This window comes from Hyaena hyaena, unplaced genomic scaffold (assembly GCF_003009895.1).
Source record: "Hyaena hyaena isolate Hyena2069 unplaced genomic scaffold, ASM300989v1 scaffold_157, whole genome shotgun sequence".
NCBI classification, from domain to species: Eukaryota; Metazoa; Chordata; class Mammalia; order Carnivora; family Hyaenidae; genus Hyaena; species Hyaena hyaena.
Window position 1 is genome coordinate 1,519,735 of NW_024080789.1, and position 26,523 is coordinate 1,546,257.

General features: G+C 56.8%; 1 protein-coding gene across 1 annotated transcript in view; it reads left to right on the plus strand.

The window, feature by feature from the left end:
- Positions 1–23,442, plus strand: part of PDGFRB (platelet derived growth factor receptor beta) — a 37,795-nt gene extending 14,353 nt beyond the window's left edge. The window contains exons 2-23 of the mRNA XM_039239498.1: positions 1,188–1,233; positions 2,443–2,766; positions 3,276–3,542; positions 4,241–4,368; positions 4,485–4,659; positions 5,265–5,457; positions 6,080–6,195; positions 7,544–7,667; positions 8,404–8,615; positions 11,022–11,116; positions 12,288–12,420; positions 12,962–13,066; positions 13,416–13,526; positions 14,767–14,926; positions 15,986–16,146; positions 16,678–16,796; positions 17,041–17,163; positions 17,868–17,979; positions 18,400–18,499; positions 19,027–19,132; positions 19,973–20,205; positions 21,495–23,442. Coding sequence (XP_039095429.1) covers positions 1,194–1,233; positions 2,443–2,766; positions 3,276–3,542; positions 4,241–4,368; positions 4,485–4,659; positions 5,265–5,457; positions 6,080–6,195; positions 7,544–7,667; positions 8,404–8,615; positions 11,022–11,116; positions 12,288–12,420; positions 12,962–13,066; positions 13,416–13,526; positions 14,767–14,926; positions 15,986–16,146; positions 16,678–16,796; positions 17,041–17,163; positions 17,868–17,979; positions 18,400–18,499; positions 19,027–19,132; positions 19,973–20,205; positions 21,495–21,654 — 3,297 coding nt within the window. The 5' untranslated portion in view covers positions 1,188–1,193 and the 3' untranslated portion in view covers positions 21,655–23,442. The remainder of the gene's footprint in view (positions 1–1,187; positions 1,234–2,442; positions 2,767–3,275; positions 3,543–4,240; positions 4,369–4,484; positions 4,660–5,264; positions 5,458–6,079; positions 6,196–7,543; positions 7,668–8,403; positions 8,616–11,021; positions 11,117–12,287; positions 12,421–12,961; positions 13,067–13,415; positions 13,527–14,766; positions 14,927–15,985; positions 16,147–16,677; positions 16,797–17,040; positions 17,164–17,867; positions 17,980–18,399; positions 18,500–19,026; positions 19,133–19,972; positions 20,206–21,494) is intronic.
- Positions 23,443–26,523: the final 3,081 nt, after the last annotated feature.

Below are 26,523 nucleotides of genomic sequence, written 5' to 3' on the forward strand. Positions count from 1 at the left end.
GCCTCAGATGGGAGAGTAAAAGGGGCAAGATGGTGAGTGGAGTGAGGGCAAGGTGGGTGCGGCTGGGCAGCCCCTCAGGGAAGTCAGCCTACCCGCAGCACCAGGAGGCCCCCTGTTGCCTGGTCATGTGGTCACTTCCCACGTTTCTTGCTCTGTGATCCTGTCTGCTTCTGGCCTCCTTGTTGTCGATGCCGTGGGCAGACTCTTGTAAGCCTGGCTACTGGTGGTTATTTGGGACCCTCAGATGGGGCTGCCTAGGGCGGGGATGGAGCAAAGACCCACCTAACTCAGTCTGTCTCTCTGTGTCCCTGCTTCTGTCTCTTGCTACCTCCTTCAGTCTCTGTGTGTGTCTCTCTCTGCCTCTATCATTCCAAAGGACATGTTCTCCCTCTTGGACAAGTTCTGCTACATCACTCCGGGCAAACTTCTTTCCCACACAGAGCCTCAGTTTCCCCATCTGGACACTGCAGGTGGGTGGAGGTGGGAGGCTTGGATTTAGTAGCCTCCAAGGGCCTTCGAAGGTTTGCCATGCAGTGTGGGGCCTCCCCTGGGCCCACCCCCTGGCCCCTCTCCCCTGGGCCTCCCTGTGCAGCTAGGGGCTGAGTACAGGGGGCCCAGCAAGGGGGGTGCCCCCCCCCACATTCCGAAGTCCCAACTCCCCCGCTTCCCTTCCCACAGCCGCCTCCACTTCCTGTTGTGCTTGTGGGAGCCTGTGGGAGTTCTCTGGGCTCTGGCTTACCCCCTCTAACTCCCCCACGCCTTTCATCACGCTTTCCCAAATATTTGTCCTGGCAGATAAGAGCCTGGTATTGGAACTGTCACCCGGAGGACTGGCTGTTGGAGCTGGCAGGCCGCTGGACGCCATCCAGCCCAAGTCCCCCATCCCACTGTACATAGAGAGAAACTAAGGCCCAGAGAAGCCCGGGTTCAGCCAAGGCCACTGGAGAGGTAGAGGCAGAGACAAGGCAGGGTCCAGGCACCCCGAGGCCAAGCCCCATGCAGGGGGAGGGGACCCTTGGGCATGAGTGCCCTCTTGGTAATGGGACACGGGTGGTTTTTGACTTCAGCCCCATGGACATGGAGACTGGGTGGCCGGGCTGGGCTTTACTCTGCAGGACCTACGTGCTAAGTCAGACTTCGAAATGACTCTGCTCACCCTGAGCCCTGACCCTTGTTTAACTCTGCAGGACACCATGTGGCTTCTGAGCGCCATGCCAGCTCCTGTCCTCAAAGGTAGGTACACCACAGCTTCTGAGTGCTATGCTAGTGCCTGTCATCAAAGGGGCAGGGGGCCCTGGGAGTCATTAAGCAGAACCCTGGAGCTGGAGCTGGCAAGGATGGTGCATGATAGCACCAGGGCCTGGGAGCCCTGCTCTTCACAGCCGTGCTCTTGAACCTCAATTTCCTGCCCTTCTAGTGGCTCTCAGTGGAGACTTTCTTCTATCCTGCCCACTCAGCTCAGAAACCTTGGCGCACCCCTGCTTGTCCAGAGCCATTAGCTCAAATCCATTGTTCAGCCCTCCATACCCCATGGCCCCTCATCGGCTACCCTCACCCCTCTTGCTAACAGTCCCCTCCGTCTCCCACCTCTTCTAAGCACTCATTGGTATCAGCCTGGCTGGTTTGCTTCCGGTCTGGGACTCCCCTCCCCTGCCTGGATCTCTCACTGGCTGTGAGCTCCTAAGGCCTGGCTGGGCTTCTAGCACACCCTTCCCTCACTGCTGCCTGTTACATGCCATCAGTGCTCCAGGGGCTGGGCAGCCAACCAGCTAGTCAATCAGTGGTCACTGGCAACCAGTGACCAGCTGACAGCCTACCGAGGATGAAGGATGGCTGACTGGCTGGCTGAGAACGCATGGGTCTGGGGGACGTGGCTTATAGAACCTTTCCCAGAGGATATCAGCAGGGGGAGGGGAACCAATCACCTGACCTCCCCCACCACACACCCCAGTTCGTTCTGGCTCGCAGTGGCTGCTGAATCTCTCCTGCCTGGTCTGGCCTACTCTGAACTACCTGGCTCCACCCTCCCCAAGCAAGGCCGCCTCTGGGCTTTGGATGGAACCTGGGCAGCCGGGACAGCTGCAGGGAAGGGGCTCAGAAAGTGACCTGGGAAGTAATGCAGGAACTGGAGGCCTGGGAATTGCTTCCCGAGGATTTCCTGATGCCTCCAGAGAACACGGCCACGGCCCGAACGCAGCATAGCTGAAGGACCCTGAGGCTGAGGATGGAGAGGCACTAAGATCAGGAGGCTAGGAGGCTGGAAGGAGTCCCTGAGGACCAGGCACTGCGCAAACAGTGCTTAGGGCCATGAGTTCCAGTCTCTGTTGGATTGGGGAGGTGTGTTCTTCAAGGACAGTATAGATGTGACCTCCCCCAGGGTCAGCCGCGAGGCGAGGTGCTGATGCTCCCGGGCCCTGACATCCGATGCCTTTTCTCCCAAAGGCTGGGTGCTGCTGCTGCCGCTGCTGTTGCTGCTGGGACCACAGGCCTCCTGGGGCCTGGTCGTCACACCTCCGGGGCCAGAGCTTGTCCTCAATATCTCCAGCACCTTCATTCTGACCTGCTCGGGCCCAGCTCCGGTGGTGTGGGAACGCATGTCCCAGAAGCCCCTGCAGAAAACGGCCAAGAACCAGGATGGCACCTTCTCCAGCACACTAACACTGACCAATGTCACTGGGCTAGACACGGGGGAATACTTTTGCACTTACACAAGCTCCCATGGGCCGGAGCCTGCTGAACGAAAACGGCTCTACATCTTTGTGCCAGGTAAGGGCCCTCGCCAGTGAGCTCACTCCCTGACTTCTCTTCTCAGCTGCAGGTGCCTGGGGGAAGCTGGGAGTGCTTAGTGAACATGCTGAGACACAAGCCAGCTTAGAATCCGGCCAGGCTGAGCCCAGGACTATGTTTACTCCCACCCCTTGGTCTGGGTCTCTGACTGCTCCCTGCCAGCCCACCCCATCCCTGGCTCCCAAGAACTGTGCATTCTCAGTAGGCTTCGATATGCTCTCTTTGGGCCTCCACATCCTCTCTTTCCCATTCTCCAAGCTCCAGGTACTAGCTGCCCTTTGACTTGTGGCTTGCCTTCTTTCTTGCCCTCGTGCTGACCATATCGAATGGGAAAGCTAGAAGAGACCTCTGAGAGCAGCCTTATTCTATAAAGGGAAGACTGAGGGCCAGAGAGGGGAAGACACCTGCTCAAGGTCACACACAGAAATTCAGGGGATAGCCAGAAAACCAGCCACCCTGGCCCTCATTCTTGGCTCCACACCTGGCAGATCCCACCATAGGCTTTCTTCCGGTCTTCGCTGAGGACCTATTCATCTTTCTCACGGAAATAACTGAGATCACAATTCCATGCCGAGTGACCGATCCGAGCCTGGTGGTGACACTGCATGAGAAGAAAGTGGATATTCCGCTGCCCATCCCCTACGACCACCAACGTGGCTTCACCGGTATCTTCGAGGACAAGACCTATGTCTGCAAAACCACCATCGGGGACAGGGAAGTGGATTCTGAAGCCTACTATGTGTACAGTCTCCAGGGTGAGCCCCTCTTCTGGCCCGATGCTCAGCAGAGGCAAATGTGACTCTCTGCAGAGGTATAGCCCTTTCCAGTTTACAAAGTGTGCAATTCCGTTTTTCACTGGATTTCACTGTAGTCTTGGAAGGCAGGCAGTGTTTCCCCATTTTACAGATGAAAAATCTGAAACTCAGGGGTTATAGGGAATGTTAGTGGCAGGGTCGGGCTGTACAGTGGGGAAGGCACAGGCACAGGCCTTCGATCCATTTGGGTTTGAATCCCAGCTGTGCATTTCCCATCTGAGTGACTTTGAACAAGGCACACAATCTCCCTGAGCCTACTTCTTCCTCTGTAAAATGGGGGAAATAGTGACTGCTCGCCTAGTGGGATTATTGTGAGGATTAAAGACAGAGGCTACCTGGTACATGGTTGTGCTCCACACATTTCTTCTATACTTAGATGCCCAGAGAATACATTGGTTATCCCTTCTAGAATGTCAGTTCCATGGGGATAGGAATTTTGTCTGTCATATTTACTGCTAAAGCCCCAGTGCTTAAAATAGTACTTGGCATACAGGAATTATTTAATAAATATATGTTGAATGAATGAATCTTCCACACCAGTCATCTCTTCTCTCTCTGAACCCCCACCCTATCCCCAAGATGAAGTGCTAGTGGCTGGTGGTGACCTCCTCAGCCCTAAGCTAATCTCTCTCCATCAGTGTCATCCATCAATGTCTCAGTGAATGCAGTGCAGACTGTAGTCCGCCAGGGTGAGAACATCACCATCATGTGCATTGTGACCGGAAATGAGGTGGTCAACTTTGAATGGACATACCCACGCATGGAGGTAATGCTGGGCCAGGGGTTGGAGGAAGGACCAGGGAGGGATGGATAGCTTGACTTGCAGCCTAACTTCTTGGACCCGGTTTGATTTGGGGGGGATTTCTTCACCTGTCCCTACAGAGCGGGCGGCTGGTAGAGCCAGTGACTGACTTCCTCTTCAATATGCCCTCCCACATACGCTCCATCCTACACATCCCTAATGCCGAGCTTGGCGATTCAGGGACCTACATCTGCAATGTGTCGGAGAGTGTGAATGACCATCGAGATGAAAAGTCCATCAATGTCACTGTGGTTGGTGCGTGCCCTGGGCTTAGCCCCGACCCTCTTTCTGAGCCGGACCTAGACCCTGTCACCGCCCCGGGGTACTGTCAGTCACATTCAAGGACAGCTCTAGCCTCAGTACCAACCAAAGACTATTTCCAGGATAAACCCAAACCAAAACACAATGTCAGTCCCAAATCCAACTCCAGTCCCAGCCTAGGCTTTCTGCCTAGCCAGAACCTCAGCCCCAACCCGATTTCTAAACCTAACTGCCATCCCAGGCCCAGGCAGCCCCATCCTCAAATTCAACCATGCTGCACCTCATCCCAGCCGCAATCCTGAGTCAGAACATGCCCAGTAAGAACAACCCCAGTCCCAATCTCATACCCGGCTCCCAAACCAATATCACCCCTCAGTTCAGGCCCTGCTTCTGCTTCAGTCTCAGCTCCAACGTCAAACCCAGCTCCGTCTCTGGTTCAGCTCCTAAAGCCCGAAGCACCGCCCCCAGAAGGCTGGGTCTCTTTGGGATTCAGTCGATGCCCTGCCTCCGGGAGCCCCGCCTCCAGGAGACACTGCCCTATTGGTAGCCGGGCACGGCCCTGCCCCCTTGGCCCCGCCCCTGACAGCCGCCCCTTGCAGAGAGTGGATACGTGCAGCTGCTGGGAGAGCTGGACGCCGTACAATTCGCCGAGCTGCACCGCAGCCGGACTCTGCAGGTGGTGTTCGAGGCCTACCCGCCGCCTACTGTCATGTGGCTCAAGGACAACCGTACGCTAGGCGACTCCAACGCCGGCGAGATCGCCCTGTCCACGCGCAATGTGTCTGAGACCCGGTGAGCAGCAGCCCACCCACTCCATTCCACAGCCTTCAGTCACCGGGTAAACCTACATGCACCTTTCCTGAGAGCCCGCTATGTGCGAGGTGCCATGCCAGACACGGGGATGCTGCAGAGATCCAAATAGACTGCTCCCTCCCTCCTAGAATTTCCCATCTGTGGGGTTTCCCATCAGACATCGGCCTGATGATCATCTAGATGTTTAGTCGTCCGTGTGATGGGTGGGGCCAGCAGGGAGCCAGCGAAGAGAAAAAGGCCAGATGATTAGGGAAGAGGGTGCCAGGTAGGCCGCTACCACCGATGCATGGATGGTGGCCGGGAGGCTGATGAGCAGACTGATAAAGCAATGCCAGGCCTTTCTGCAGGAGTGAGATGTGGGAGGGGTGGGGGGAAAGGGTCCTTCCCCCACCCTCCTCATCCCACCCAATGCTCCTTCTTGGCTCAGTGGAGCCTAGGTGGGGATTCAGGAGACTGATGTGAGTCCTGGCTTTGCTACCGACACTTGTGTAACTTTGGGAAGCCCCTGTCCCTCCCTGGGTCTTTCTTGTCTGTGCAAGGAAGTTGGGGGGTACCGTACGAGGCCTTCCAGCTCTGGCAGCTGGCCTGTCTTGCTCCCCAGGTATGTGTCAGAACTGACATTGGTGCGGGTGAAGGTGGCTGAGGCTGGCCACTACACCATGAGGGCCTTCCACGAGGACGCGGAAGCCCAGATCTCCTTCCAGCTGCAGGTCAATGGTGAGGAGCCCTCCACCCTGCCTCCCCCTCAACCCCTGCTTCCCTCAACTCCCCCTCCCTACACTGTCCACCCACCCACAGGAGGAGCAGGAGCAGGAGAGGGAGCTGAGGACTCAGGAGGAGGCTGGCTTCTAGGCTGAGCTCCAACACTTCCACTGCTGGGGGAACTCAGAGTATCCCCTCTTTGGTCTTCAAGCTATACAAAGAGGCCACTGGGCTAGAGTGGTGTTTCTAAAACCTCAGGCATTGGCATGCCAATGCCCTGACTTTTCCTCCTCACAGACACTTACTCTATACTACTAATTAGATAGATATTTATTGAACAACAATACACCAGTCTATTCAAGTTTCTTGTGTCCCTGCCTTGGGGCAGCTTGTATCCTGCTGGAGGAAGACAAACAGTCCACAGCAGGCCCAAAACCCCAGCAACTTACGTAGAAGGTTAGAAGGTAAGGAGTGCTGTGGAAGAAAAGACGCTGGGTAGATAGGACTGAGAGCTCGCGGGGCACGAGGCAGTGAGGGTTGCAGTTTTAAATAGCCTCATCAAGTTGGCCTCGTGAAGGCAACATTTGCGTGAAGACTTCAAGGTGAGGGCACCAGCCACGTGGCTCCTGGGGAAAGGGCCCACCAAGCAGTAGCAACAGCAGAACAGCAGAAACACCCAGCAGCAACAGCAGAAAGCCTGTGTGGCTGGAACAGAGAGGGGGAAGGGGTGGGAGGTGAGGTCCAAGCTGATGCCTGGTAATTGGGGGCTGGGAGAAGGGCCGACTGTACAGTCCTCTAGAGGCCCCGTATGGACTTTGGCTCTTAACTGTAACTGAAATGGTCAACCACTGCAGGGTTTTTAGCAAGGGAATGACACACTGATGACTTACTGTTTTGTCAATTGACTGTCTAAAAATAAAGTTATTTTGAAAGAGAATGTAACCTCTCAATTGTAGATGGAAAATCAGCGTCACATGTCACAAATTTAAAGCAGCCACTAAAATAAACTCTGAGAAAACAAAGCAATGCTATTAAATTCTAGTTCCGCGCTCTCGCTTTCCCAGGGCTTTCTCTGACCCTCAGACCTGTTCCCTCTTTGTTAAAAGGGAAGATTAGCGAGTCTCAGAGAGGTGTTAGAGACAGACTAGCACCCCACTGAGGCTTTCCCTTTGAAGTATCCAGAAGGGGAATCTGTCAGTTTTCACACAGTGATTCCTGGTATTTAATGTTCACCTGCAGCCTGAGGCTCCCTCATCGCAGCCCCCCCCCCCCCCCCCGGGCCCCAGGGAGACCCTGGGCCAGGTCCTCCCTGACTGTCCTTTCTGACCTCCCCACCTCCTGGCCTCCTGCTCTCTCCACACAGTGCCTGTCCGTGTGCTGGAGCTGAGTGAAAACCATCCTGCCAGCGGGGAGCAGACAGTCCGTTGTCGCGGCCGGGGCATGCCCCAGCCACACCTCACCTGGTCTACCTGCAGTGACCTCAAAAGGTAAGCAGACCTGGGGCCTCTGGGGGATCCTGGGTGGCTCAGTTGCCTAAGCATCCGACTTCGGCTCAAGTTATGATCTCACGGTTCATGGGTTCCAGCCCCGCGTCGGGCTCTGTGCTGACAGCCAGCTCAGAGCCTGGATCCTGTTTCGGATTCTGTGTCTGTCTCTCTCTCTTTGACCCTCCCCTGCTCACGCTGTCTCTCTCTCTCTCTCTCTCTCTCTCTCTCTCTCTCTCAGAAATAAATAAAACATTAAAAATTAAAAAAAAAAAAAAAAAAAGACCTGGGGCTTCTGTCTCCCAGGGTAACCACAGCTGGCCGGAAGGACCCAGTGGAGGTCATCTAGATCAGCCCCTTCCTCTGGGCACACTATTCCAGGCTGGAGCCCAGTCCTAGGAGATGTGGCTTCTTGAAGAGTCTCTATATGACCTAAAGTGTCCGTTTCCTTACCTTGACTCAGATGATCAAATGAAGGAGTGGATTTTGCAATCCAGAGCGCTCCGTTCTGGGGTAGGAGCGCCCCCTGCTGGTCAGTCTAGGGGCCACAAGAGGACTGAGCTCAGGACCAGGCAGTGGGAAAGAGCAGGAACTGGAGGCGGGGTGCAGGGCGGGGAAGGGGTGAGGGGAGCCTCCTTCCCCCACCGCCCCGTGGCGCTGCTTGCTTTTGGCTTCAGTGTCCCAGTCCGAAGAGGGAAGGGACTGGACTGGAAGCTGACCCGACTGGCTTTCCCGGCAGATGTCCGCGCGAGCTGCCGCCCACGCCCCTGGGGAACAGTTCCGAGGAGGAGAGCAAGCTGGAGACTAACGTCACGTACTGGCCTGAGGATCAGGAGTTCGAGGTGGTGAGCACACTGCGCCTGCGTCGTGTGGATCAGCCTCTGTCCGTGCGCTGCACTCTGCACAACCTGCTGGGCCACGACATGCAGGAGGTCACCGTGGTGCCACATTGTGAGTCCTGCAGCCTTGGTGGCCCCCGAAGACCGTTCGCCCCCACCGCGACCCTGCCGTACTTGGATTTGTGCCTGTGAGCTCAGGGGGCTGGAGTCCGCGTGTCTGTGGGCACTCGGGGGCAGTGTGAAGCCCACCAGAGTGTGCGCTTACACAGCCACACAGCAGCACAGTATTGGCACACGTGTCCATCCGTGAGCGTCTGCCTGTAAACCATGGCTACAGTGGATGCTCGCTAGATGCATGGCATAAGCCATGTGTATGAGCAGCCCTGATCCTTGCACGTGGGTGCAGACCTTCCAAGTGTAGATTTCTAACCCACTAATGAAGAATGCCCAATCCCCAGACACACGAGCGTAGCTGGAGTGTATGCCTACAAGCATGCATGAAACCTGCCTTTATGTGTCCACCCACCGAGCGCATGTTTACAAACCATGAATGTGAATCTGCCCAATCCCTCATCATATATGTAGACCTATGAGTGTATGTCTGTATGCATGTACGTGTGCACGCACCATTCCCATGCAAGTGTGCAAACGATGCACGTACTATCTCTATGCATGTGGGCGTGTCTGTAAGCATAGAGTTACAGCGTACCTCTCTGTGGAAGAAAGCGTGCAAACACAATCAGTGTACCGAGGCCCACTGCACAATGCATGTCTGTGAGCAGATACACAGATGTGCATAATTCTTGTCCATGTGAATAGTCTCTACCAGCACCTGGATGCTTTTGCTACCTGCTAGTCCCTGTGCATGAATATACCTGTCTGACTGTACTTCATTTACCCACTCGTTTCCTTCTTCAGTCAATAGTAATGTAATAGTAATAGTAACATAATAGTAATAGAAATGTAATGGTAATCTCCAGCTTCTCACTGGAGAAGGCTCAGCCCTGCCTGCCCTTCTAGTGCCCACAGCCCAGAGAGAAGGCAGAGAAGGAACCAGGCAATCCCACTGCAGGAGTCAGTACTTTGGGGGGAAAGCCTAGAGGGAGGAGGGGCTCCATACCCAGCTATGGAATTCAGGAAAGTGTCCTGGGAAAAAGGAAGCTTTGGGTCAATACCTGAAAGATACCTGGGAGTCAGCCTGGTGAGGAATGTTGTCCCAGTAAAAAGGTATGGCCTGTGCAAAAGCCCAGAGGCAAAGTGGGATCAGAGAAATCTTGGCTGGAGCACAGAGTGTGTGTGTAGTTAGGGGCTGGAGAGGGGAGACAGAGTCAGGGGAGTGGTCAGGGAGGGGTAGGCAGGAGCCAGTGCAAGTGGAGTGTGAGGGCTTCGTGAGGCATTGTGGCAGATCGGTGGGCTTGCACACACATGTGCCTCTGACACACAGCTGCCTCCAGCCCCCTGCCCTGGGATGGGATAGGGGGAGGCTTTTATACCTTATCTCATTCACACGCGTGTGCACACACGTGTATCCCTGAGCAAGCGGGCACCTCCAACTTGGAGCAGGACGGAAGTAAAGCTTTTACGGGCCACCTGGAGGGGAAGCTGTGTAGCAGCTCACAGGGAATCTACCATGATTGGATGAAGCCTCTTCTTTGTTCTCAGATGGCTTCTTGGAAGATTCAGTCTTCCTTCCGGGGACTGGGATGTGTGACCTGGTGGGGACAGGGAGGAGAGCAGTGATGTTGGTCTGCGACACTGGGGAGGAGGGATAGGCCTCCAGAGGAGCCGAGAGGGGCAGGTGGGAGACAGAGGAGCAGGGAACAAGGTCCTCATGGACCCCATGGGTGGCCAGTGGGTCAGGGCAGGGCAGATGAGGGTCTGGGCTGGATGGATGCAGAGGGAGGGGGAAAGAATGAGAAGTTGTGCAGCCAAGAGGCTGAGGCCTAAGGGAGGAGACTTGGGGCTTGGGGGCCCAGAGTTAGACCTCCTTGGTTACCCCTGGTTCCTGGGGGACGCACCTTAAAACTCCTGTCGCTACCTTAATGCTGCTGGGTATTCCGAGTGAAGCAGAGGAGGAAAGAGCCTGGATTCATCAGGCTGTGGGAGCTCAATCACTCAGTCCATTGGCCCCTTGGTCAGGCTCTGTCCCAGCTGTGACAGCCCAGCAAGGGCATAGATTCAGAGGCCAGGTGAGTCCAGTCATCAGGAGCTGGGATCCAATCTGGAGCCATTGGCAGACACGTCAGGTCTGGTCAGACATGTCAGACATGGGTCAGGCCAGACTGATCCCTGCAAGAGCTCAGGAGGATGGGGGCCCGCAGTGATCTGAGCTGTTACTTACGGGCACTAGTACTTATGGGAGATCCTGAAGGTCTGGCTCAGAGGGACTGGCTGTGAGTCTGACCTCACAGGCCGTGGTTAGTGGAGAGGGGGACAGGGAGAGGGGATTTGTGTTTCCAGTGGTGGGGTGAGCCCAGCTCCCTCTTTGCTTATGGCCGGCTCTTGTCTCCACCTCCAGCTCTGCCTTTCAAGGTGGTGGTGATCTCAGCCATCCTGGCCTTGGTGGTCCTCACAGTCATCTCCCTCATCATCCTCATCATGCTCTGGCAGAAGGTAATCTCCCACTCTTGCCTAATGGGTGCAGACTGGCACACTGGTTTGTTTGTTTGTTTGTTTGTTTGTATGGAGCACCCTGCCATCTTTGAATGTTGCAGGATCTGTCCACATCCTGGCACACAGGGCAGGTGTAAAATGATGGAGAATGATACCGGTGTCGGAGCTGCCCCCCGACCCCAGCAGCAAGGGCCATCTTGGGCCTGGTCCAGCCATCGGGGGTCCCCTGCCTCTGCTCTGCCCTCCTGGGTCTTACTTGGATGTCAGCCCCACCCATCCCAGCCACAGGGCGAGGCACTTTCTGGGTGGACTTACATAGACTCCAGGATTCTTCCACCTTTTACCCCCAGAGACCCCCCCCCCGCTCCAGGATTCTAATGAAATGCATTCCAGTCCCATTAACCTTTCATTTCAATGCCCTGTTCTTTAAAAAAAAATTATTTAATGTTTATTTATTTTTGAGACAGAGAGAGAACATGAGTGGGGGAGGGGCAGAGAGAGAGGGAGACACAGAATCTGAAGCAGGCTCCAGGCTCCAAGCTGTCAGCACAGAGCCCAACACGAGGCTCGAACCCATGGACCGTGAGATCATGACCTGAGTTGAAGTCGGATGCTTAGCTGACTGAGTCACCCAGGCGCCCCTCAATGCCCTGTTCTAAGGTTTTATCATTCTACAATCCCAATGTTTTAAGATCCCTGAGTTAGGATCAGCACCCATGATTCTATTGTTCTGAGATTTCAACATCCTATGGTTTTGCCATTCTAAGCTTACATCTTTCTGAGACTCCCACTGAGAGTGACCCGGCACAGGAAGGGGCTGTCCATGACCAGTCGAGTGCCCCTAGCCCGTGTCAGTTTCTGAGGCTGCCTGCCCCTCTGCACTCAACTGGGGAGCACCCAGGCTCTGGGAGAAGCTGGTGAGGAGATTCTGATGAGCCGGGCCCTTGGCCGTTAGCCGCTCTTCGGCCATGACCCCACTACGGCCTCTTGGCACCAGTTCTCACTGAGCCCATGGAGCGGAGCTGTATGAGTGACTTGTGGGACTTCAAATACGTCTCCCCTGCTCCCTGGGCCTCAGGGCTCCTGCTCCTTGCTCCTTAAGAGGCTACAGGCTAGCGGGCCCAGAGCCCAGGACGCCTTTAATGATCCCTCCCCGGTGTTGGTCCTACAGAAGCCGCGTTATGAGATCCGATGGAAGGTGATCGAATCTGTGAGCTCTGATGGCCACGAGTACATCTACGTGGACCCTATGCAGCTGCCCTATGACTCTACCTGGGAGCTGCCACGGGACCAGCTTGTGCTGGGTCAGTGCAGGGAGTGGTCGTGGGCAGTTTGGGTTTGAGGTGGGTGGGAAGGGCATCTGAGGTGTGGTCCAGCCTTACCATGACTAGCTCTGAGACCTGGGGCTGCTGTCCTGCCTTCTCTGGCCCTCCGTGTCCCCCCTTCATACAATGGGGCAAGGTGATCCCCTAGGGACCGTTCAGCATCGAGGTCCTATGATCCTGTGACTATGTGAGCCGGGACCCCTTTGTGGCTCGAGAGGAAGTATTAATGGAAGACAGGCTGCATGCCGGGACTGAGCTTAGTCTAGCTGGAGAGGTTGAGGCATGCAGAGGAGCTGAGTGCCCTTCCGGGGTAGGAGGAAGCCTTCCAGGGACAAAAGGTGGACCCGAAAGCAGGCAGAACTTGGATGAGACACCAGGAAGGCCTGCCAAACACTGTGGTGTCAGGAGGCTCCTTCACTTGGGGACACTTTAAGTCCAGGTGGCTTGAGGGATTGGCCTCCGGGAGGAGGGGGGTACCATTTCCTGGTGGGCAGGAACTGAGGGACTGCCTCTTCCCCAGGACGCACCCTCGGCTCCGGAGCCTTCGGGCAGGTGGTGGAGGCCACAGCTCACGGCCTGAGCCATTCCCAGGCCACGATGAAAGTGGCGGTCAAAATGCTGAAATGTGAGTCCCGGGAGCCTGCCCCTCCCTTGCATCTGGGCCCCTCACACCCCTGCCCCTTGCCCGCACATCCGGGCACTCCCTGATTCTGACTTGCTGGGCACTAGTGGTCTGGTCACCTGGTGGCCAGCACCACTCTGGATTCTGCCTTGTCCAAGAGCCTTCCTCATTCTGTCCCCTCCTCCTGCTACCTCCTTCCTTCCCTGACCTTGTTCTCATCTTCTTTCTCCTCCCCCTGCACGTGGGTCCTCACCGCCCTAGGCCATCTGGGTCTTCCAGCACAGGGTGGGGCAGAGGGGCTTCCTTGGGGCCTCAGGGACAGGGCAGGCCTGAGGCCCCATCTCCCCCTCAGCCACAGCCCGCAGCAGCGAGAAGCAAGCCCTCATGTCGGAGCTGAAGATCATGAGTCACCTTGGACCCCATCTGAACGTGGTCAACTTGTTGGGGGCCTGCACCAAAGGAGGTACCAAAACCACTCCCCCAGAGGATTCTGGAAAATGCCAACAGCCCAAGCCCAGCCCCTCCCCACCCCTCCTCAGTCCACAGACAATGGGACACTCCAGCTGGAGGGTCCGCACCCATCCTGTCCAGTGCCCTCACCTCACAGACCCACATGGGGGTGGACTTTACAAACTCACAGAATCACAACACCTTCAAGGGCCAAGGACTCCTTGGGTCAGCCATTTCCAAACCCGGGAGTCCTCTGATATTTTTTTTTACATGTTGATTTATTTTTGAGAGAGAGAGAGAGAGTGTGCATGAGCGCACATGCAAGTGGGGGAGTGGCAGAGAGAGGGAGTCAAGGGATCTGAAACGGGATCTGAGCCATCAGCACAGAGCCCCTTGTGGGGCCTGAACTCTTGAATCGAAAGATCGTGACATGAGCTGAAGTCAGATGCCTGACTGAGCCAGCCAGGCGCTCCGGGTCCTCTGACGGTTTTAAATTTTCACAGTACATTTTACAAACTAACAAATCACAAGCCCGGTGAGGTGAGTTATTTCCCTACACTTGGAGACCACCAGCAGGCTGACTGGCAGTGACTTTCATTTCAGATCATGGAATAAAGCCTCTCCAGCCGGTATGTTTATTTGAAGCTCTGATTGTAAGTTAGGCTGTAAAAAAAACAAAAACAAGTTCTCGTTGTTTGCAACTGTTTACTGTGAGATTTGGAATTTTCCTCAGTATTGTGCAACTGAAATAAAATACAGAAGTATGTTGCATACATGGGCCAATTCGTGTCCGCAAGATCACCCCTTTCAAAATTTTTGTTCTCATCAATATCTTCAAGTTCCCACGGACTGAGTCCAAGTAAATGTATTGTATTTCAATTTGTCCAGGAACCTGATAATGAATAGTTGCCTTGACTTTATATCCTGGGCCCCAGAATAAGTAGGTGGTATCTATACCATGTGCTTGCTAGGTGCCAGGCCCTGAGCCGTGCTGACAAAGGCGTTCTCTTATGAACATTCATGACAGCCCTTGGAGGTGGGTGTGATCGGTCCCATTTAACAGATGGGGCAAATAAAGCTCAGGGAGAATAAGTATGTGGCTTATGGTCAGGGAGGCATGTTTGCCTGGTGCTACAGCCCCTTGGCCGTCTTACCCGACTGCCTTTCCAATGTGCAGCCTGTCATCGGCCTCAGGGCCCCCATGGGGAGTCTGTGGCCTCCCAGGGACTGTTGCTGAGCCTGTCCCTCCGCAGGGCCCATCTACATCATCACGGAATACTGCCGCTATGGCGACCTGGTGGACTACCTGCACCGCAACAAGCACACCTTCCTGCAGCGCTGCTCGGACAAGCGCCGCCCGCCCAGCGCCGAGCTCTACAGCAACGCCCTGCCCGTGGGGCTCCCTCTGCCCAGGTACAGATGCTGTCTGGGGGCCTGAACCTTTGGGGAGCCCAGAGGAGCACCTGCTCACTCCCTTCCTGCCGGAAGCTGAGGCCGTGGGGGGTTAGCGGGGTGTAGACAGGGCGTAGGAGCCAGGGATCTTTCATAAGTCAGTCTGAGACCCTGGGCTTGGCCGCCCCAGACCTGGCCTAACACTCTGGTCATGGTCATGGTGGGATGGGCTGCCACCTATGGGCTGTCTGCAGGGGCCTGGCCCTGTGCTGAGCACTCTCTGTGGATGTGACTCCTGGGTCCCTCTGTTGTGACACCCTGTCCATCCACGGTGAACACCTGGGGCCCTCGGCTCCCAGGCCCCACTCCCATCGCAGCTCACGGTGTTCTGCCCGCTGCTGGGCACACCAGTCTCTAGCGCACAGTCTCTGGTGGGCGGTGTCCCATGGGCAACGCAACGCCTTTCTTCTCCAAAAGTAACTTTTCGTAGCGCTGCTGATGACAATAGCAAGATGTGTTCATTGCTGAGACAAGACACACTTCAGAAAGTCATTCAAAGACATGACGACTCACCCCTGTCCTTCTCCAACATTTGATGGATTTCCTTCCGGTCCTTGGTCGGCTTCTAGAGACACGTGCACACGTGGCCCCGTAGCTCTCCGGGAGCTGGTGCTGCGGGGCTTTGGGGCAGTTCTATGCCCACGCTGGGCTCTGGCTGGAGCCTCCCGGGGCCTCCGGGGCCTCACGGCCGGATGTGGAGGCCACAGAAAGGCACCTTGCTCCACGGCTTTCTTATGACCCTCGTGCTTGGGTGCTGTGATCAGGCCTAGGCATGAGCTCCCTGGGGACACAACTGCGTCTGTGTCCTCTTAGCACCCCAGGGCCCAGCTTAGGGTCCCACAGGCTGGCGGAGAGAGCTCACTGCATGGCCACTCAGGCTGTGACTAGCTGTAGGAGGAGGAGCAGAAAGAAGAAGTCCATGGGCGACAGGGCCTGGTGGGCCCCCGGGGTGAGCAGGGCCGGGAGGGCAAGGAAGAGGAAAGCCCGTGGCCTCTCTTGTGAAGTTCCTCTCTGCCCCAGCCATGTGTCCCTGCCTGGGGAGAGTGACGGTGGCTACATGGACATGAGCAAGGACGAGTCGGTGGACTACGTGCCCATGCTGGACATGAAAGGAGGCATCAAATATGCAGACATCGAGTCCTCCAGCTACATGGCCCCTTATGACAACTACGTCCCCACAGGTGGGTACGCGCCTGTGCACCACCCCCTCGTCTACGTAACCCTGCATTCTCATCAAAGCCTTTCTTACGCCCGGCCCCGCAACCACCCTGGGAGGAAGGCGTCCTCGTACCCATTTCGTAGATGCAGAAACCGAGCTTAGCCGCCTGCCCAGAGCTGCTCTGTGGCAGAACCCCCTTGTGAGCCTCTATTTCTGGATCCAGAGGGGAGGAGGTGGGTTGGAGGAGTACCCGGCCCCCTGGGGCGCTGGCACATGGCAGGTCCGAGGCTGACCTGGTGTCCCTGAGAAGCGGGCAGGTCAGGCTGAGCAAAGGTGGCCCAGGGCTAATGCCAACGGCTTTTCTGGCCGAGGAGAGCACTGATAAGGTAGGAGAGGTTTACATTAGATATTTGGAAATTGTTTTCGTTTTGTGGGAGACTTGGAGGGTTAAGAGCTTTCTGTACTGGCCACGCAGCCTCTATGAATCACAGGGCTGGGGGTTTGGAGGCCATGAGGAGACACAGACAGGAGGTGAACTTCCGCTCTCCCCTAGCTCCCGAGAGGACCTGTCGGGCTACTCTGATCAACGAGTCCCCAGTGCTGAGCTACACGGATCTTGTGGGCTTCAGCTACCAGGTGGCCAATGGCATGGAGTTCCTGGCCTCCAAGAACGTACGTGTGGTTGTGGCGGGCGGAGTAGGGTCATGGAGAGGTGGGCCACCCAGCCCGCCAGGCTCTTCCAAGCACACAGCTCCGTAGGGCAGCTGCGTCCCCTCCAGTAGGTGAGGACGGCCAATGCCCTCGCCGTGTGGCCTCTCGTGCCTGTGCCGTGGTGCATTTCCCCCAAAGCCCTGGAGAGGGAGGTCTTGTCTGACAGCTGCCCCCCGGGCCTCAGCTCCCACCTCCCCCAACCTAGTGCGTCCACCGGGATCTGGCAGCCAGGAACGTGCTCATCTGCGAGGGCAAGCTGGTCAAGATCTGTGACTTCGGCCTGGCTCGTGACATCATGCGGGACTCAAACTATATCTCCAAAGGCAGCGTGAGTACCTTCCCTGACCTGTGGGACCTGGGAACAGGTTCCCTCTTGGTCAGCGTGATTGGCACCTTGTGGTGACAGGCTTTGCCACCAGCTGTGCATGGAGTGGGAGAGAACAGAGATGCTAAGGTTGTCAGGGCGGTGGGGAGAGGCTCCGAATTGCTGGTCATGACGGGGTGGGGAGCCAGCTGTCCTGGGTCCTGGAAAGGCAGAAGGGGAGCTGGCTAAATGTATGTTTGGTGCCCATCCTGCCTGCCCCTCATGTTCCCACTTTCCACAAGGGGACAGTGAACCCCAGAGGTGAAGGGGCTTTAGACCCAAGAGATCTAAGTCATCTGGGTGAGAGCTGGGTGGCACCTTGGCATGTCCCTGGCTCTCTCGCTCTCTACTAACCCGGCCACAAGCCTCAAACGGGATCAGGAAGAAGGGTGGTTCTGTAAGAGGCCCCAGACCCCTGGGGCTATTCCTTAGGGGAAGAGGCTGCCATGTGACCTGCTTGTGGGTAAAGAAACATAGCCTTCTGATCCTCTGGCCAGAACGGGGATGGGTGTGGGATCTGCGTGCCTGCAGAGGCGGACTCTCGGGACCGGGGAGTACAGTGCGGGGGCCTTACTAAGTAAGGAGGCCAGACCTCCTCCCCCTGCGCCCAGGTGCAGAGGGGGGCTTGGCCCGCCTCATCCTGAGTGCTGTCCTGCCTCCTCCCACAGACCTTCCTGCCTCTGAAGTGGATGGCTCCTGAGAGCATCTTCAACAGCCTCTACACCACCCTGAGTGACGTGTGGTCCTTCGGGATCCTACTCTGGGAGATCTTCACCCTTGGTACCCTTCCTTTTCTCCCAGCCCTCAGCCGCACAACGCCCTGACCGCTCACACCTCCAGCTTGGTGGGGCCATGGGACAGGACCCTGGGACAGTGGTCAGGGCTCTGGCTCGAGTCACAGCTCTGCTGCTTTCTCGCTGCTGCATGACCGTGGCAAGTCCCTTGGCTTCCCTGGGTCTCTTTGCTTCCGCATCTATCAAGGGGTCTGGAAGTGACATCAGAAAGTCTATTTGACTCTGGGGTTCTCTGGTTCTCTGATTCTGGGGACAGCTGTAGTCTCTGTCCAGAGCCTCTAAAGGAGCCTACGTTTCCCAGTGCCGAGGCCACTGCACCCTCTCTCTGTGCCGTAGAGAGATAGGGCACCAGCCCCATTTCCAACACGTCTAAGCCTGTGTATGTCTTGTCTCTCCTCCCTGACAGGTGGCACCCCTTACCCAGAGCTGCCCATGAACGAGCAGTTCTATAATGCTATCAAGCGGGGTTACCGCATGGCCCAGCCTGCCCATGCCTCTGATGAGATGTGAGTGGAGCCTTTGGGAGGATTTCTCTTGGGGGGTGCAAATCACAGATATCCAACTTTACCAGCTTACGGTAAACATAGATTAGTTCCGAGAGCTAGAAAACTCTTGGTATAGCTGGATCTAGGCATTCGGATGCCGCCATCAGGAATCTTTTGTTTTACCTGGGCACTGCTCTCCTTTGCACTAGCCTGGTTCTCAGGCCACAGGGCCACCCCCTCACTGCTTGCACCGTAGTTCGAGTAAAAGGCCCCAAGCTGACTGTCAAGGGCTCAGCTGGGGTCACGTGCCCAGCCATCCAGAGCAGGGCACAAAAACTATGACCAGCCAGACCTGCCCGGGGCCATGTGCTCACCAAGGTCAAGCCCGCGGGACCACCGGTGTGGGGAGGGCCTGCTGAGGAAATGGGAGAAACAGTCCCCATCCACCTGTCCTCTCAACCTCCCTTCAATGCCCACCTGGTTCTGAGAGGCGGCGGAGGCCAGAGTCTCATAGCCAGAGACCCTGACCCCCATGCGCCTCTCCCCAGCTACGAGATCATGCAGAAGTGCTGGGAAGAGAAGTTTGAGATCCGGCCTCCCTTCTCCCAGCTGGTGCTGCTTCTCGAGAGGCTGCTGGGTGAGGGGTACAAAAAGGTATGTTGAGGCAGCGAAATGGAGAGTTCTGGTCCAGAAGTCAGATGCTGGGTACAAGGCTCTGTGTGTCATGCTGGTGTTTGAGGGACCACCTGTAACTTCTTGGGCCTCAATTTCCCTGTTGGTACTAGTAAGGGACGGGCTGGAGCTGTGAGTGGCACTTATCTTAGCGGCACAAGAGTTTTTTGAAATGAAATCCTGCTTGGAAGTCGATGCCTACAGTGCCCTTCCTCCTGTATCCTTCCTCACGCCTGCGCACCCATGCCACGGCCTGGGTCTCCTTCACAAGTCTGAACACCCCCCGTCTACGCGTCTGCGAAGGGCCTGACCACTTGGGCCCTGTTGTGGGCTCATTCGAGGCAAATGAAGCCAGTAGGGCTTTGTCCCCCAGAGGGAGTTCAGGGAGGGGGAACACACGCTCCCTCTCCCCATCTGTTCCAAACCACAGTCCCCCCACCCATGTCTAGTTGCAGCTCAGCGCCCAGAGAGATGGAATGCGTTGTCACCATTCAAAATTTAGGGAAACTGAGGCCCCACTGAAGGAGGTTGGGGCGAGGTGAGAGCCCACACCTGTCTACTCTGAAGTAGGGGAAGTGTGAGGGTCACGGGCACTAGTCTGCTGACTGCCCCCTCCCTGGGGGTCCCTGAGCTCACCCGGTCTTGTGAGATGCCAGGTGGGAGAGCCGCGGGGCTGTGTGGCTTTGGGCAGTCCTCCTTCCTCTCTGAGCCTTATTCACACAGGCAGGAGGGGCCAGGTCAGCATCTCGGGCTAGATGATGCCCACAGGCATTTCTGGTCTGAACATCCCTCTCTCTCGGGTCCTCCCTTCCTGTGGAGCAGAAGTACCAGCAGGTGGATGAGGAGTTTCTGAGGAGTGACCACCCAGCCGTCCTTCGGTCCCAAGCCCGCTTTCCTGGCTTCAACGGACTCCGGTCTCCCCTGGACACCAGCTCTGTGCTCTACACTGCGGTGCAGCCCAACGAGGGTGACAACGACTATATCATCCCCCTGCCTGACCCCAAACCCGAGATGGCTGATGAAGGCCCCCTGGAGGGTTCGCCTAGCCTTGCCAGGTAGCCACTCTGACCTGAGGTCCAAGGCAATAGTGTGCAGTGTGTGTGTGTGTGTGTGTCTGTCTGTCTGTGTCTTTGTGCCATCAGGCTTGCCTTAGAAGTAAGCTACCTAGAGTGAGCACTTATTCCTGCCAGCGAGTAGAAAAGAGAACTGAACTCATTTCTCTGATGATGTCAGGAGGAAAGGGCAGGCTGGTAAGAGACAGAAGGTCTAGGAGTCACCTGCAAGGTTGCTGTTCCCTGGAAAGTGGCCCCCACAGGCCATCTATCCTCTCCTCCCCCTAGGTCCTATCCAGGCCCTACGGAGAGGTAGGCAATTAGATTTAGGCACCCCCAGCACCCTGCGTACCACTCTGGGGTCATTGCCAGCCAGCCCTGTCCTCCAGCACCACGTCCCAAGGGCCCCCGGGAGCCCGGCGTGGTTGTGGGAGGCATGGTGCCCACAGGAGCTGAGGCCAGAACTCAGAAGGGGAAGGAGATTCGTGTTTTTGCTTTTGCCTTGAGATGCGGTGAAGTTACAGGAGGAGCGGGGGCGTGGTTGGAGGAAGGCCCAGCCATTGCCTGGACATCGTGTTCAGACACGATCTTCCCTCAGCTGGAGACGAGAGTCCCACGTGAAGCCAGACCCTCCCGCCCCCAAAACCAGATCCACTCCCTTACGAAGTGGCAGCAGCCGCAGGCTGGGTTTCAGCTCCTGCTCTGCCCCCAGGTGCCAGGAGGCCTGGCCAGGCATGTTCTCTGCCAGGCTCCACCTCTCACGGGTGCTGGGAGCGTGCACAAACTAGAAGGCCCTCTGCACCTTCTTCAAGGAGAGAATGTTCCAGGGCTCCGGGCAGCCAGTGTGCAGAGGAGTTAAGCTCGGAGTCCAGACAGCTTGAGGCGTGCGTCCTGGCCCTGTGTGTGTTCTCAGACAAGCTGCCACCACTCTCTGAGCCTCATTTTCCTCAACTGTAAAATGTAAATGGCAGCGCACATCTATTTGGATCTATGAAGGATCTACTTCAGGAGTGCAGGGAATGGAGATGCTGTTGAGTGAGGACCGGGCTTTGGAGCTAACTGGGTTTTCTGCTCCAAAGTCTCGCTGTGAGATGCAGGCCACTGATAGAACCTCTCTGAGCGGCCCTTCCCGCTTGATGCCTATCTTATGTGGTCCTCACAAGGCTTACATGAACTAATGGGTGTAAGGTGCACGGCGCGAGGTTGGGCCCACAGGAGGCTCTCGATTACCGCCGTTAGCATTTTACTGTGGCTGCCTCCCAGCCCCTCACTCGTGTGCCCTCTCCTCCTAGCTCCACCCTGAATGAAGTCAACACCTCCTCCACCATCTCCTGTGACAGCCCCCTGGGACCCCAAGAGGAGCCCGAGCCAGAGCCCCAGGTGGAGCCAGAGCCACCGCTGGATTCAAGCTGCCCTGGGCCTCGGGCTGAGGCGGAGGACAGCTTCCTGTAGGCGGCTGGCCCCACCTCACCCCGCCTGGAGCTCCCCCTCTACCTCCCAGCACCCAGCGCCTCCCGGCCTGGCCTGGCCTCCCATCAGCTGTCCCTTTCTAGAAAGCTTCTGCTGTGGGCCTGTGGCACCCACCCACTGGGGCTGGCTTAGGGGGCCAGAGGACTGCTGGGGCCATGGCCAGCCCTCTGCCTCTGGGGAAGCCCTGTGACTGGGAGCCGGGGTTCTCCCAGGGCACTGAGTTTCTCCGTCTACAGGATGGGAAAGATGGGCTCGGTGCCCCAGAATCCAGACTCTCTCCCTGGCTGACAGGTGGGAGGCTGGAATCACTAGAGAGATTCTCGAGGTTCCGGAGGGGTGAGTTAGCTTTTTCTCTTGAGCCGGCTCCCCCTCAAGGAGCTGTAGCTTTCTCCTTGCACTTTCACACACCTAAGAGCTGGGGAAGGGACCCTGGCATCCCTGGCTCCTGGTGAGCTGGTCTTGGCCTTGGACAGTGGTGTTAGTCCAGAAGCCACCGCCCCTTAATGCCAGTCTCTGCTTTCCCAGGCCCGAGCCGGTCTGGGGCCATCCATGTTTAATTGCTGTCGCAGGCACTGGGGCGCATCTCCCCACACAAAGTGCCCATGTTCCTGTCTTCCCGGCCCCGTGAGTGCGGGGGTCTTTTTCCTTTTCACCACCAGTCTTACTTCACCCATCAGTCCCAGGGGCCAGGCGGGCCCCACATCTGTGACGAGCGTGCTGATGTGCCTGCCAGAGATGTCCACACGTGTGGACCAGTCTGTGCCTCGGACCCGACACAGGACCCTGGAGCGATCCCTCATGCTCTCTGGACCTGTTTGCCCTGTTGGGAAACGAGCAAGGTGGACTCGTTGACTTCTGGTGCCCTGCCAGCACTAACATTCTAGAGTTTTCCAGGGGGGTGGCACACTTGCCCAGATGAAGCAAAGCCAAATGCCCCGTCCTAGGCATCAGCTGGGGCTGGGGAGATTTCAGACTATGCATCACACTCTGGGCATTCAGGAACCATGCCCCTTCCCCAGAGTCCTGGCAAGTCCCCGAAGGCCAGCTGGCCAGGTCTTGACTCGAAGTGACAGTCAGTGTCTTGGAAAGCCCCCAGCAGCTGCCCCATGGGAAGACTATGGAACCCCTTTCAGGCCCACAATGACCTCTGGAGCCTTCCTGAAAGAAGGAAGGAGGGAGGGCAGAGCAGACCACCTCATGCAGGCTGTCTCTGCAGTACCTGCTGTCCGGGTCTGTGCCACAAACATAATGGACACTGAGTGGCCCGCGGTTCCCCCAGAAATGACAAGAAGGCTCTAAGGGAAGCTGAGAAGGGGTGCAAGAGGCAGATACTTTGGGGGTTGCCTTCTCACCTGCCAGCTGCCCGGTCCCTGAGGGAGTAGCCATGGGTTATGGATTTGTCCCTGCCCAGGCCGCTCACTGCGCTCTCTCTGCCAGCCCCGCCCCAGCCTAGTGGGCATTGGAGGTGCCAGGGGAGCGGGGGCTGTGGCCAAGACTGCTGGCAGGAGGAGAGCTGGGAGTGAGGGGAGGGCAGCCCAGCACCGCCGGGGCACCAGCCCCCTCTGCCCATCCAGGAGACGGAGTGGGTTCTCACTACGGTACCAAAGATGTAATCACCTAGGTTTACAAGTATTTTTAGGACTCACATTAACTCACATTTATACAGCAGAAGTGCTATTTTATATGCCATCAAATTTTCTTATCTGTGTACTTTCTTTTTTTTTTTTTTAAGGGAAAGATTTTAATATTAAACCTGGTGCTTCTCACTCATGGACTTCGTGGTCTCTCGCGGGTTTGGGTCCCTGTGCCTGTGGGGTGACAGACGTGGAGTGGGGTGGATTGGGCTGATCGCTGGCCACAGCATTCCATAGAGGGTCCTTCAGTTCAGAGTCTCATTTCCCTCTGGAAAATGGGGATTTTCACATTCCCTCCACCCCTTGCTAGCAGCTGGAGGGCCTGGACCTTGGGCCTCAGGTTTCCGAGGTGTGAAATGAAAAGGCTCTTTCGGCTCTATGCGCCTGACCCTGGGACTGGCTGGACTGTTCACGGGCTCATGTTGAGAAGCCTGAGTCCCGCCCGCGGCCCCCACCCCACCCCACCATGTGCTTTGGCTTTGGCTTTGGCTGTTAAGCTGGGACACCCCCTGCCCGCCCCTCCTTTCGGCCCGCAGCCCAGGCTGGTATGGCTCGTGAGAGGCATCGGCTCCAGCCCAGATTCTGGGCCCAGGTGAGTAGTGGTTGGGGGAGCGAGAAGACAGAGGCACCCGAGGGTGCCAGAGAACAGGAAGAAGCGAGGAGAAAGGGCAAGCAAGAGAAGAGGAAGAGAGAGAGGAAGGTGGGTGGGGGTTGGGTGCAACCAGGGCGAGGCCCAGGAGGGAATAGGGGCCCAGCTGTGGCTCTGAGGGCCGGGCCGTGGGCTGCAGGCCAGCAGCCCCCAGGCCCCTCAGGACTGCGGCCGCTCAGCGGGGTGGGGTTGGCATGAGCCAGACGTCCCGGTGCCTACTAGCCAGCTCCATCCTGACCACAGCCTGCACGGCCCAGTGCAGGCCTGACAGACCCTGGCAGCGGTACAGGACCAGGGCAACAGAGCTAACAGGGGCCTGGGCCAGAGTGCAAGGGTCTGAGGCCCAGGCTACAGCTTCCTGGCCTCACCTGGGCCCTTCTGGCAGGGATCACCTAAGGCGGACCCAGGTTTCAGCCTGAGATCTCTCATACCTCACTGGGAGATCTTGGCCATCCCTTGCTTTCTCTGATGTGGGGAAGGGGGCATCTCTTTCTGGAACACGGGCACCTCGCTCTAGGAGCACACGCCTCCCTGGGCTGTGGCTGCCGGCGGACAGAGGACTGGAGACATGAGGCAGCTCTGACTCACCGGCCCAGCCGCCGACTCAGGGGCAGCTGACTGGTGCCGAGGGAAAACCCGCCCACTGTGTGTGCTGGCCGCACAAAGCCCACCCTCCTGGGGGTCCTGGTTTCAGAGAACACCCAGAGCCTGGGATCCTTTCCTTCCTGACTGTCGTAGAAGATGAATAAGCCAGTCCCAGGACCTGCCCTGTCAAAAGAATAAACAACCCTCATTCCAGAGGGGGATTATCCTTGCTCGTGGGAAAAGTCTCCGTCTGAAGGTCAGGAGACTGGCTCCCCCTGGTTCGGGCCTGCTCCCGATGGGACTTTGGGTAGATTATACCACACCAGGCCTCAATTTCCCCAGCAGTAAATGGGGCCAACGATGTCACAAAGACAGAAAGCATGACCCAGTGCTGGTGACCACTTATTGAACACTTCCTCTGTGCCAGTCCTGTCCTGTTCCCTCATACCCATTTTCTCGTTTTACCCTCACACCGACCCGATGAGCCAGGTACTACTACTGCCCTCATGTTACAAGTGAAACTGGGATAGAACAGGAGCCTGGGCTTGGCTGACTCCGGACTCAGTGCTCAGGGAGACAGAGCACTGGGCTAAGGTTGCAGAGCTGGGGAGTAGGGAAGCCTGGGTCCCAACCCGTGTCTCCAGACTCCAAGGCTGTCTCGTGCCCAGAGTATGGAAGTGCCGGCTAAGAGGAAAGAGCTAAGTGAAACTCATGGGTTCGAGCCCCGCGTCGGACTCTGTGCTGACGGCTCAGAGCCTGGAGCCCGCTTTGGATTCTGTGTCTCCCTCTCTCTGCCCCTCCCCTGCTCACACTCTGTCTCTTTCAAAAACGAATAAACATTAAAAAAAAAAATGAAAAAAAAAAAGAGCTAAGTGAACCTGAGGGCTAGAGAGAAAGAATATAGAAGGGCTTGTGGAGGGCTTGGACCCCAGAGGCCCCTGTGCAGAGGGGTGTAGGAGTTGGGGGAGGGGAGAACCCTAGGTCACCTGTGCTGGCGCCTGCCTCCCAGGCTTGCCACACACCCAGGCCCAAGGGAACCCGTGAGCTGGAATTTTCCTCCCAGACGGATGAGCCACTTGGACTGCACAGCTCTTCCACCACCCTCCTCACAACCAGGGGCCTTGTTCCTGGAAAAAGAGGGAAAGACCAGAAGGAGCCATTACTCTCGGAGCTCTGCCCTGTAGCAGGGCTCACCCCATCCCCACCCCCCACCCCCGCCTGGGGCGCCTCCTCTGAACTAGGGCACTTCTCTAAAGGCCTCTTTTATTTAAGTGCTCAACGTCACAACGCAAAATCATAAAGCTTCCAGGAGGCTAAGAAAATCAAACAGAACAGTGACGAAAAACAGCATTATTTAATTGTAGCTAGGGGCTCTGGCCGCCTGAACGAAGTCTGGAGTCTCTTCTGTTTGTCGGGAAAAGCCACAAACCCGCGGTATAACAGAGGCGCATGGAGTGGAGACGTTTCCCCCCAGGGAACCAGAGGGCCGAGAAGACCCGCCAAGGCGGGAGCTGTGCGGGGCTCCTGCAGCCTGGCCCGCGGCCCAAGTCCAGACGGCACCCACCTGCTGGGAAACCCAGCTTGCCCTGGTGACCCGGGCCCTGCCTGGTCCCTTGCTGTTCAGAGAGTATGTGCCGAACAGCGGTCCCGTGTGATGCTCACAATCCGCCTGTGAGACAAGCCAGGGGCTGGGTTCCAGATGAGGAAGCCTGAGGCTCAGAGCCACCGGGTACTGGTCTGAGGTCACGCACGGGGGTGGGGGTTGGGGTGCGTTCTGGGCCTGCCCATCTGGTGTGCTTCTGTTGCCTTCCTCAGGAAGTTTCTTTCTTTTCTTTTTAATGTGTATTTATTTATTTTGAGAAACACAGAGAGAGTGCAGTGGGGAAGGGGCAGAAAGAGAGACAGAGAGAGAGAAGGAGAAAGAGAGAATCCTGAGCAGGCTCCATGCTCTGCACAGCCGGAGCCAGACTTGGGGCTCCATTC